The following is a 12,203-nucleotide window of genomic DNA, read 5'->3' on the forward strand; positions in this document are numbered from 1 at the left end:
AATAAAGGCAAGCCCTATTGTTTGGTCAGTGCCTTTCTTGGAGTCCCGTGGCCAAATGAGCAGCCCCAAAATGGCTCATGCCTTGTCATTGTTGGCCACCAGCTGGGCAGGACTAGCTCAGAGTCCCAGGGGGTGACACACAGTCCCCCTTGGGGATGAAGCATGGGGTGAGGACCTGGAGCAACCACCTGAGCCCACACATGACGTGGCACCAGCTTGGCAGATGTCCAGACGGTGCATCTGGAGCTGAACCAAGTCAGGGCTACTTACATTTATGTAGGGCAGGATGATTAAAACTCTGGCCTTTGCAATTCCACCTAAGTTGGGTAATTAGAGAACTGGCTTTATTGACTGGGTAGCATGGCATGAGGCAATGTGCATGCCCAGTCCACACCCCCTCCTGACCTGAGCAGAGCAGAGCTCAGGGAGCTGCCTGTGTGTCTGAGGATGCAGCTGGGTACCCAGCAAGGGTTCTAGAGACATCTACCAGGCCATGGGACACTTAATTTGCCCAGATCCCCGAGGGCACCTGCATGTGTAAACCCCTGTCACTGCGGCCATCATTATGCTGTGTTCCAGCAGGAAATAAACTCCCTTTGGGATGTGGCTTCTAATTTTCTTCCTGTTTCACAAGGGATTTGTGTGAGACAGAAGCAGGAAGCAGGATCCTGCTGCAGCGGATGACTCCTGTCCCAAAGAGCTGATGAAATTTGTCACACCTACACCACATACTGCCCTGATGAATCTCATTTTATCCGGGCAGAGTGGGTGAATAACGTCACCACATCCGAATGGCCCCACTTCACCCCTTCAAGAAATTATTCCCCAGGGCATGAGGAAGTGGAAGGTGAGCACCAGCGGGAGAAGGTAACCCTGGAGCCCTCCTGGGGCTGTGCCAGGCTCTCACATCCATGGTGAACAGTGGTGGAGAGGGGGGAGCAGCTGGTTCTCCTCTGGGCCAGACTGCAGCCTTGTTTCCAAGCCAACCGGAGTTCCGTGAGCTCCCCGAACGGCTGCAGACAATGAGCCCAGCGAGCCTCCTCCATATCAGGCTGAGCACAGCTGATACTGGAGGCAGGGAAAGCTGAAACAAAGGGTGCTCAGCCCCTGCAGCACCTCAGTTTTCATCCTGCCCTTTGTAGCAGCTCAGTGTTCAGGTGAGAGGCTCTAGCAGGGATGAGACCACCTGGGAACGGCATTCCTGAGCTGCCCAGGGCACTTGTTAACTCCAGGAGGTAAAAAAGTCTATCCCTGGTCTGGGGTGAAACCACTCGTGTGTTCTTCTCTCTGCAAAATGCCAAATTAACAGAGAATAGAGGGAATCAAGCCTGGCACCAGTGGAAACCCAGGTAGTACCATCTTCACAGACCAGAAGGCAACACTGGAGGTTGGAGATGCCACCTGGCACAGTCAGGGTCCCCCGAGGGGTAGTGGGCTCATGTTTATCCCATGGAATGGTTAGGAATTTCTGCTTGGAGGGCCTCAGTGCAATTTTATTCTGATTTTGAGGCAGTGCAACCTATTTTCCTATACCTTTCCCTCACATTTGCATCACATTGTCCTCACAAGTCGCTTGCCAGAGACCACTCAATTTAATGGTGGTACTGGGAGTCTTCTCCACGCTTGGCCCACAGCACACTTCATGAGGGCTCCACGCCCCAGCTCCACCTCATGTCCCATCACCAGGTGGGCAGAAGGAGAAGCTGGTCACCCCCCCAAACCTCCTGCTCCCCCACCGTCCCAGCTTCATCAGGAACTGTAAGGATAGGACAGAGTAATGCGTACAAACTGAAAAAGGGAAAACTGGGGAGAAATTCCTCCCTGTGAGGGTGGGGAAGCCCTGGCACAGGGTGCCCAGAGCAGCTGTGGCTGCCCCTGGAAGTGTCCAAGGCCAGGTTTGTGGTGATCCCTGGAAGTGTCCAAGGCAGCCTGGGATAGTAGAAGTTGTCCCTGCCCGTGGCAGGGGTGGAATGAGATGAGCTTTAAGGTCCATTCCAACCACTTAATATTGTGTAGCACCAGGAGTAGCTGAGGTAGCTGGTGGGGCTCAGCCTGGAGAAAAGGAGGCTCAGGAGGGACCTTCTGGCTCTGCACAACTCCTGACAGGAGGGGGCAGCTGGGGAGTTTGGGCTCTGCTCCCAGGGGACAGGAAACAGGACAAGAGGAGATGTCCTCAAGCTGTGCCAGCGGAGGCTCAGGTTGGACATCAAGAGGAATTTCTCCATGGAAAGGGTTGTCAGGCACTGGGTGGGGAGATAGTGGAGTCCCCATCCGTGGAGGTGTCCAAGGAAGGACTGGACGCGGCACTCAGCGCCGTGGTCTGGTTGACAGGATGGTGTTGGGTCTCAGGTTGGACTCGATGGTTTCGAAGGACTTTTCCACCCCAGAGGGTGCGGTGATTCCGCGGTGGTTCCCTGCCGCACCCACCCTGGCGCCGCGCCACACTCAACATGGCGGCGCCGGCATGAGGCGGGCGGGGGCTGGATGGGGGCGTGTCGCGCACCCAAGATGGCGGCGGCGGGCGGGGTGAGATGGCGGCGGGCGCGCAGGCGCGGGCGGGTGGCGGTGACGCGCGGGGCGCGCGGTGACGGAGCGCGGCGGCCGCGGCCCTTTGTTGGCGGCGGTTGAGGCGCGGCGGGGCCGGGCCGGGCCGGGGCCAACGGCGGCGGCGGCGGGGCCGGGCGCGGGGAGGCCGCGGGAGCCGCCGCCGCTCCCTCAGCGCCTCGCCATGGACTCGGACGAGGGGTACAACTACGAGTTCGACGAGGACGAGGAGTGCAGCGAGGACAGCGGCGCGGAGGAGGACGAGGAGGACGAGGAGGAAGACGAGCCCGACGATAATCTGGACCTGGGCGAAGTAGAGCTGGTGGAGCCCGGGCTGCGCGTCGGCGGGGAGCGCGACGGGCTGTTGGGCAGCGAGACGGGCGGGCTGGGCCCCGGCGGCGGCGGCGGCGGTGGCGGCCTGGGCGGCGGACCGGGCCCCGGCGGCGGCCCCGAGCAGGAGGAGGATTATCGCTACGAGGTGCTGACGGCCGAGCAGATCCTGCAGCACATGGTGGAGTGCATCCGCGAGGTCAACGAGGTCATCCAGGTGCGGCCCCCCGGCGCCGGGACTGGGGGGGACGCACCGGGGAAGGGGCGTGGGGGGTGGCGGGACGGGCCAGCGGCCTCTTGCGGGGCACCGGGCCCGGCCCGCCGCGGGCCAGGGCCTCGCACACACTTGTCAGTATCCCCGGGGCTGTAGGGGGCTCCTGAGTACCCCCGGGGCTGGAGGGGGCTCAACGCGGTATCCTCAACGCGGTATCTCCGACGCTGGAGGGGCGGCGGGGACGACCCCTCTCGGTACACCCTGGGGGTGGAGAGGGCTGCTCGTCACCCCGTTCTGCCGAGAGGCCCCTCGGGCCCGGCCAGGATCTCGCTTCCTGCTGTGGAAGCGTCGGGAACGAGGCCTTTGGCACTGAAAGGGCTCCTCTTTCTTTGTGTGGTTGCGAGCTGGGGGCCGTAATTTATTTTTTTTTCTTTATTCTCCTCGGTCTTCTTGGTGTTTGGCGGGGTGTAGCTCCTCTAGCTCCTTCGCTAACCCGCGGAGTCCATGGCAAGTCCTGGAATTCCAGGAGAGGCACCGCTCTGGTTTTGTTGCCTTCTTCCTTCCCTTCCCCCCGCCACACACAGAGGTTGAACCTTGTGTTTATTTCCAGCACAGACCGGGAGGGGAATGAGCAATCCCTTCACAACCGTAACTTTTTTTATCCTCAGTTTTTAAGCGTGTCTCTTTAAAACTGAAATAGAGTTTGAAAAAACATTTACCTTCTTTAGATCAAAGTATCTACGTCTTATCTCTTGGGTCCTAAGTTTTTGGGGAAAAAAATCAAGCCATTGAAGCGGTTCAGCATCCTTTTCTAAATGTTCGTGGCAGGGTTTGGCTCCAGCTCACCATCAAGTTCCTGATGCAGTTCACTTTTCTTCAGGTGATGGGATTTCTTTAGTTCCCATTTACTTTACCACTACTCGGAGTCACTAGGAAGTGCTACCCTTTATCCAGTATGCCAACGGGAATAGCATGAGAAATGTGTGGATATTAAATACTGCGGGATCCAGTGCCCAGAAAGCAGTTGTTTCACTGGTTGTGTGTGTTGGTAAATCTCTTTAAACACGAGATGCCTCAGTGAATGTTTTTTTCTCCAACTGTCCTGTGCTCTGCCGTAGCTGTAACAGCAACTTTAAAATGTTGCTTTATGTGCTATAAATCCCCTGTAGTTTATATGGAGCTTGATGCAAACAGCTGTAAAAATATTTGCGTGCTAAATTAGTAAATGGCATTCCTTGAGTCAAATTAAAGTTTATAACTTTAATGATAGCATTGCCCATGTAAAGCTGAATAAAGGAGTCTGCCCGGATTAGCTGATTACCCTGCAGTTAAAGAAGATCTCATGGTTAAACAGGGATGTTTCTTTGCTCCCAGTTATTGATCCTGATGTAGGCAGGGAAACAGTTGGCAGGCAGACATGCAAACAGTTGGGACCTTCAGCTTTTTACTCTTTCAAATAGCCATTAAAATAGTGAGTCTGTGTTTAATGATTAAGATTGCAAAAGTCATGGCCCATTCTGTTTGTATTGAACAGACTCTGACATACTCCTTATCTTTGCATAAGACAAGTGGTGGAAAAGTTGCTGCCAGTGAGGAGCTGTGAGTTTTCCTGCTCCTGCATTTTCCAGATTTGGCTGGTGGACTCACCTGCGTGTTCTTTGTGAACTAATTTGTTAGAGAAGGTCCTGATTGCTGGTCTGAGCTGATTTGCCCCCCTCTTACACCACCCTGAAGATGTTTGACTTGTGTGCTCGGCCTGTGAGTTGCAGAAATAGTGGAGAGAAATGGGTTGAGGTCCCTTGTTCTGCCCCATTCCCGGGGTGGCAGTGGGAGGCCTGACCTTGTGCTGGGCTCTGCAGAACCACCCCCCGACCTTCCCGAGGCTGCTCTCTTGCTCCAGTTACTGCCTGGGGTTTGCAGTAGTTCCTCCTGGGGTGCACAAAGTCTGTCTGTTGAGAATATAATGGTAAACTCGGGGCCCAAAACCAGCTTAGGTCCTGGAATGCATCAGGAGAGGGTAGGAAAGCTCTCAGTTGCCGAGGATGGCTGTTCAATGCCAGCTTCCTGCCATCACATTTCTGGGCTCTTCTGAGGTAACTGGCCCCACTTTGGCCGATGCTTCAGGATTTGCTCATCCTCACTCCTGTGGCTGCTGGTGAAATCTTCCAGGGCTCTCTTCTGTTTATTTCCTTGTGTTTGGCACCCAACCAGGATTGCTGCTGCTGCTTTTCTGGTTCAGTAAACCTTTTCTGGAGTCACATTGGCTTGGGATCCTGCTGCGGATCCTCGGTTGCTGAGCTGTGATTCACTTGTTCCAGTCAAGTACTGGATGGCTTTGGTCCGTGTGTGTCTGCTGTGGGCTCTTGGTAGCAAGCAGTGATGGTTGTGGTTACATTTTTGAGTGCTTTGAACTTACTTGTTCAAGGGAGATGTAATGTACAGCCTGAAAACTTCAGCTGTGGGTCTTGTGCTCTCTAATGAGTGATTTTTTTTGATGATCGAGTGTAAGGTATAAATGGGGTTTTGTTTTGCAGCTGCAGCGAAAGGAAAATGGAACAGGGAGCCACAGAGTATTTGCAAGCAGGTATCTGAGCCATGGCAGGTGGAACTCTCTATTAAAACACTCCATTTGAGCAGTTATTAGCTGACAGGGCTACTATAGTTGAAGGGTCTAAATTAAATTTTTTTCTCCCATCCGTTTGGTCATTTCCAAATACAAGCTGTGTAAGAAATAACATTAACTTTTCAGGGCAGGGATTTGATCTGATGGAGACTTTGCAGAAGTAGGAGCTAACTTGTGGCTAAGTTGCTGTTTGCAGAGCCTGTGATTCACCCCTTAGTGTGGAATGGGCTTTTGGAGACATCTGCTCAGTGCCAAACTCTTATCACTTGGCCTCCCTAAGGCCACTGAACCTGCAGTGACCCAGGCAGGTTTCAGAATGTCTCAGATATTCAGAATATTTCACACTTGCTCTTTCTTGTCTGAGCATAAGCAGGATTTCAGGTATTTAATGGTGGGTTTTGTACAGTATTTGGCATTTATGCTCATAATCTGATTTGTCTTGATGTGTCGCACAACAAGAATTCCCCTTGCTCTCCAAATGCAAAAATAGGGGTATGAATAACCCCTTAACCTTGTGCTCTTGGTTGGCTGAGACTTGACTATTCCTCCCATCCTCTCCCTGTGATTAGGTGGAGCAGAGAGCCATTTGCCATGGTATTTGGGATTTTAGTTGTCTAAGTAAACAGGTGGATTTCTGGTGGTTTTCCAGCTGCTGGCAGAATAAGTTAGCAAGGGACTGTAAAAACCTAGACAGAGAGGTGCTGTGGAACAAAAGGCTTCTCCTCCCAAAGGTATTTTCCCACAGTTGAATGTCTTCCTCATATTCTTCCTCTCTGAACTTTTGTCCAAATAATCCACTGCCACTTCTTTTTTTAAATTTTTTTTTATATCAGATTGCTATTTCCATTTTTGCTCTAGATTTTTTTTCTGAAAATAAACTTGAAAAATGTTTAGAATGGCATATTTATTTCTGCTCTGAGTAGAGCACATGATGTTTCTCTGTAGCCTGGCTTGGCCCAGTGTTCTCCTTGCTTTGTTGCAACCTTGTGCAATTCCAATATTACCAGGTGGGATTAATTTCCCCTTTTTGCCTGCCTTTTTCTGGAGCATTCCAATGACATAGTTGTGATGTCACTGACCATATTCATTCTTCCTGGACTTTGTAATGTTGAGGTATTGAAAATACTGGGATGAAGCTGTGAGGTGGCCGAAAAAGAAATTGAGCCTCTTGTTTTCTTTCCCCACCCCTCAGCAGGGATCAGGATCCTGGATGTGGCTGGGTGTTGTGTCTGGCCTGCGTGATTGTGAGCATGTTGAGCTTCAGACCTGAGCTTTCTCTGGAAGGATGTGGCATTCCCAGATCCAACAAAACTTAGCCTAGCTCAGAAATACCTTTTCTTTTGATTAAAGGCTTTACATTAGATTTTTTTAGAGCAGACCAGGTCAGATGTAACATCAGAGCATTTGCAGCAAGTACAGGTTTCTCATTAACATGATAGAGCTGGATGACTTCTTTGGAAGCAAGGTGAGGTCCTTGCTGGTAGAAGCTTTGCCATTAAAATATGCCCAAACCTCAGAGCACTCAGGAGTTAAAAACCCATCTTTGTTGAGGAATGGCTTTTCCCAGAGGCCCCAGAAGTGCACAGCCCTGGTTAAATAGAGCTCTGTGATGACAAGTGCAAACCCATTGTTACAGGAGGGGTCTTGTAAAACAGTGGCTTCACTTGCCTGGACAAAACATCCTGATTTTCAGGGAGAACTTAAAGAATCTTCCCAGTACTGGTGTAATTGAGCATACTGTGGGCAGTACATTGCAAAGGTATTGCCCAAAACAGGGATGACTTGCCAGTGAGCAACAGGAATTGCTGCTTGTAGTACAGGGTCGTGCTTAAAGCTGTATTTAATGCTGAAGATGACATCTTGGAAATCGGGAGTGCTTGGAGCTGCCTGACAAGCATTAGGTGGGAGTCTGTGGGTGGAAATATTGGAGGCTGGTGCTGCTTCCATCCGGGTCCTCTCACAGCCTGAGGTGCATTAGCAAACCTCCTTGTGTGGTTACTTATTTGATAATAAAATTCATGTCAGGGGCCTGAATGTTATGATGCTGGGAGGAAATGCTTTGTTAAACCCCATGTTTCTGTCACGTGGTGTTTATAAGGTGTTTCATTATGGTAGGAATGCATTTAATATTTCTAAGGAATGGAATAAACTTCATTGTGACAAAGCATTCCTGGAATCTTGTATAAGCAATCACTCCAAAGCTTTTGGAAATGACATGGTGTCTGTTCCTGACTGCCAAGACATGTAATTCTGAGTATAATAGAATTTTTTTTTAATATTACTTTAAATTTCAGCATTACCAGGTAGAAAAGTCTTGGTAAGTCTCCAGAGGAATTTCAGCTTAGTACGTAAATATGACCCATTTGCTTTGTGCTTTATGTTTCTGTTAGGCCAAATGCAAATCTCATGGTTGACCACATGTAAAAACATTTGGTGCTGGTTGCTTTTGTCTCAATGTAGTTTTCCCAAAATCACAGCAAGGCAGCCTTTTCCTTAGAGGCCTTGGGGTGCAGATGGGAATCAATGTGTTCTGGGATGTTTCAAAGTGAAACTGAAAACACTAATTTTTTTTTTAGCTACTTTTAAATGTTTATTTCCAGAAGGCTCAAACTAAATAGTAAATACAGTTATTGCTATTCCCTGTGGGTTTAATTTCAGTGAGCAGGACCATCCCTGCTGTGCAAAGTAGAAGGGTTGTTTCTGCTATAAAGGGGAAGCTGTGAGACTGCAGTTGATGCAAAACGAGGTATTTCTGGGTGTTAAAGCGTCATTAAAAACAAAAACATGGATTCCCCTTTTATACTCATCCCAAGCTCTGACCCTAGTTTTAACCTTGCACGAGTTCAAGTTTCTAACAGCAAATAAACCCCAAAGCTCCAATGCCCTTTGGAAATGTAGGGCAGTCCTGTGTCTTTGGCACCTGTTGAATGGTTTTCAGTTTTCTATTTCTAAGCTAATTTCTCTTCCCCCTTTACTCCATTAATGAAACAAATGAGAATGTGGTTCTGCTGTTGGTGTCAGGTGTGCTAGTTGAAGGAAGTGATGGTTGATCTCTATGTTGTACTTGTTTTAACAGCAAGTCAATGTTTTCATCCAGAATTTCTTTGTAGGAGCCTTTTTTTTTTTTCTGGAGAAGGTAGCAACTCATTCTGCTGTTTAGGAGAGCTGGTTAACTGGGAAAAGAATCTGGAATTTGTCTGTAACTGAGAAGGCTGGAAGTCCTTTCCACATAGCTGAGTCCCAAACTCCAGGGTCCTCCAGATTTCTGGTACTCCTGTAATTATCAGGCTCTGAGTATTGTAAGCGATGTTTTCTCTTTGTGGCTGGCTGTGCTGGATCCCTGACAGCCACAGAGGATGTTTGGAGGCCGTTGGATGCATAGAAGTGCTTAATGCTGCTGAATTCATCAAGTCATTTAGTAGCTGCAGCAACTGCAAGGAAATTGCAGCCTCGTTTATGGTAAAACACCTTGGGAGGGTTTGTAGCTGCTCAGTAATGCCAAATGGTGCATTTGAGCACAGCCCAGAATACAGATGCCTGAGGTTTGGGAGAGGGCTGCTGGCTTTGTGGGGGATGTTGGTGCAGGAGGCTGTGAGGGGATGAGGCATTCAGGTGGGGAAAATCATTAGTAATTTGGTAATGGAAATGCTGATAATGTTTAAGGATCTTTACCATCCTGGGTGTTTGGTGTTGGGAGTGTTGGAAACCTTGAGCTTGTCCTGTATGGAATTCCTTGCTTTGCTCTTAGCTTTTGATCTTGGGCTGTGATGGAAACATTGTTCAAATAAATGCTTTGAAAACTGCCATCCAGGGCTTCCCTCAGTAGTTGTTTCAGGTGTAACTGAGTTTGTACTTCCCAGGTGTGTTCCTTTCCCAAGTTTGGAATGCCCATGTAAGTGCAGAGGCTCTTGCAGGAGTGATCCCTTGTTCTGGTGGTATAGCAATGCCACGTCATTATCTCTCAGAGCAGCTCACTGTGGTGAGGGTTTGAACCACTCTACATACACAACACTCAAACAGAACCATTGGCATTGAGCCTTTTCCTTGTTTTTAAAGACTGAGAACTTATTCCAGATGTTGGGAATCATTTCAGATCCAAAACCTGATGCAGATAACTTTTGACAGCATCAAAGTCACTTGGAAGAAGTGAGTAAGCCCTTGTGAAAGCCTCTTGGGTGGCTGTGGCACATTTTAGCATTGCCACCAGTCTTGCCTCGAGTTTTGGGCAACTTTTGGGAGCTGGTGCAGCACAGAGCTGGCAGGCATTGCCACTGCTTAGTAAAACAGGAGAAATAAAGATTTGGCTTTGGAGGGATGTGTCCTCCCTTGGTGTCCTCCCTCTGGAGAAGCATGGAGCCCAGACAGCTGAGGAGGAGAGCACAGCTTCTCCATGGCCATGGTATGGTGTCTGTCCTTGTTGCCAGGCTGCAGCACGTCTGTGTGACGGCAAAATGTTGTGGTGCTGTGTGGATGTGTTTGGGAGAGGAGCCAAATGCAGCTGTTGGGGACAGTGCAGTAGCTGAGAGCCTTGACAGCAGGTGGCTCTTGGCTGTGATCTGGTAGTAATTGAGCATACAACCTACATAAAGCTGGGCTTCTTGGTCTTCTCCTGGTGGTTTCCATTGGTGCCCACTTACTAGCACAGGTAGGTACTTCTTCTCAGTCTTTCTAAAACATTCCTGGTTTTGTATCTTCTTTGGTTAAAAACTCATATGCTAGAGCACCATGTGGCACCTCTTCTTTCCAGGGACAAGCAGTGCAAGGATGATGTCTTAGCCATCTGCTTCAAAATTAGGTCTTGTGGGACAGTACTTGTGTCTTAAGCATGGAGGTGTGAAAGGCTTCCTGGTCTGAGGGGAGGGATTCTCCATGTACTGTGGCACCACAAATAGGCCTTGTCATGTGCATTTTAATTCACAACAGATGAAGCTTTCATTGCTTTGTGATTTGAGGAATTTGAGAGCTGAAGGAAGATAATCCTAGTGTTTGAAATTAAGAGCTTGGATTTTTGCTTATTGCCTTTGCAGTCCTTCAGAAAAATTGTCTGTGATTGTTGCAGTGGTTTCACCAGATGAGGGATGCTGACTGAAAACTCTGTTTCCCAGCAGATAATCAGGATAGAGTAGGAGTTCCTGCTCAAAAGGGTTCTACTTGGGCACAGTTAAAGTCCTCTCAAAGTGGAGAAGACACAGTAAAAACTTAGTAGAACCAGAAGAATCTGTAGAATTGCATCTAAAAGTAGTCAAATGCCAGAATAACTGACTTCTTTGAGTGTTAGTTCAAAGATTTTCTGTTTAAACTAATATTTGCAATTCTTATTAAGGTGGCAGCCTGAAGCGTTTCTTCCAAGGTAAAGAAATGAAAATGTGAAGTGGTTCTGAAGGTTCCCATTTCCTGCCTGGTGTTCGTGACTGGGTCAGCCTCTAAAGGAGCTGTTGGGTGCTGCCCTGCAAAGGGTGGTTTTTTGCTGTTTTCTTCAGCAAAACACTTCCAGAGCCACAGAGGAAGGAGCTGCTATTTGAACAACACCCTTCTGTAAAACTCACATCAGGACATGGTTGTTTTTGCTGTCCTGTGCTTGCTTTGATGGGTGTGTGGACCTGGTGTGGTAATGACAGTTCAGTGCTTCACTCCAGGTCACTTCTTTGGGGTTTGCCTTTGGGTTTTGGAGTTGGGGCACTTGGGATGGGCTTGGTTAGCTTCAAACACCAGCTCACTCAAACCATTCTGGTGTTTGAGTGTGTGACACTCATCCCCAGTGGTGCTTTTTGGGATGTACAGACACGTGCACCCACAGCAGAGCTGTGGTTACATGGTTATTGGTCTTGGACAGTTCCCATTCCCTGGCTGCCTGGATACAGCTGTTTGCAGGGCTGTAGATTGCAGGAGATCAGGGAACTTTCCAGTTAAAAGTGTCTCCTCTCTGCTCTTTTTGCTCAGCCCTCTGACCCCATGAGCAGCTGCTTTGTTCCAGGTGCCAGAAGTGATGGTGTTTGAATTGTTCAACCCTGTCAGCCAAACAAATTGATGTGCATCCATAACTCCACATTTCTGTGGTCTGTTTTGTGTGCACATCTAGTTAGAAGTGCATATTTAACTTTGCAAAGAGCTCTGGAGAGTTTTTCAAGATTTTGATACTCCCTACAGCTGGTAACTGTGGGCTTGGTGTGTTCTTGTGCAACAAAACACAAATGCAATCAGCATTCCTTTGTCTGGCAGACAGAAATGTGGAGAGGGATTAGGGGAAACCAGGAGGACTCACATGAATAAGCAGTCTCACTTGCAATGAGCTTTTCTGTTTGGGAAGAGAAACTTAAGACTGAGTTAACTCCTAGTTATCTTTAACCTAGTCATCTAGCATTTGAGAAATAGGGAGTAAAAGGAATGGTGTGAAAAGAAGAGTGTGGGAGAGCCCTGTCTTGAGGTCGGATTCCAGAGCAGGAGCTTTGTTAAACAATGTGTATTAAAACTCGGCTGAACAGCAGCTTTTTA

The 12,203-nt window shown here is 48.9% G+C and overlaps 1 protein-coding gene across 1 annotated transcript in view; it reads left to right on the forward strand.

Annotated features, from left to right (window-relative positions):
* Positions 1-2,557: 2,557 nt before the first annotated feature.
* ARIH1 (ariadne RBR E3 ubiquitin protein ligase 1) overlaps positions 2,558-12,203 on the forward strand; it is a 51,611-nt gene continuing 41,965 nt past the window's right edge. The window contains exon 1 of the mRNA XM_030228360.2: positions 2,558-3,091. Within this exon, the coding sequence (XP_030084220.1) occupies positions 2,729-3,091 (363 nt within the window). The 5' untranslated portion in view covers positions 2,558-2,728. The remainder of the gene's footprint in view (positions 3,092-12,203) is intronic.

The sequence above is a fragment of the Serinus canaria genome, chromosome 10, assembly GCF_022539315.1.
Source record: "Serinus canaria isolate serCan28SL12 chromosome 10, serCan2020, whole genome shotgun sequence".
NCBI classification, from domain to species: domain Eukaryota; kingdom Metazoa; phylum Chordata; class Aves; order Passeriformes; family Fringillidae; genus Serinus; species Serinus canaria.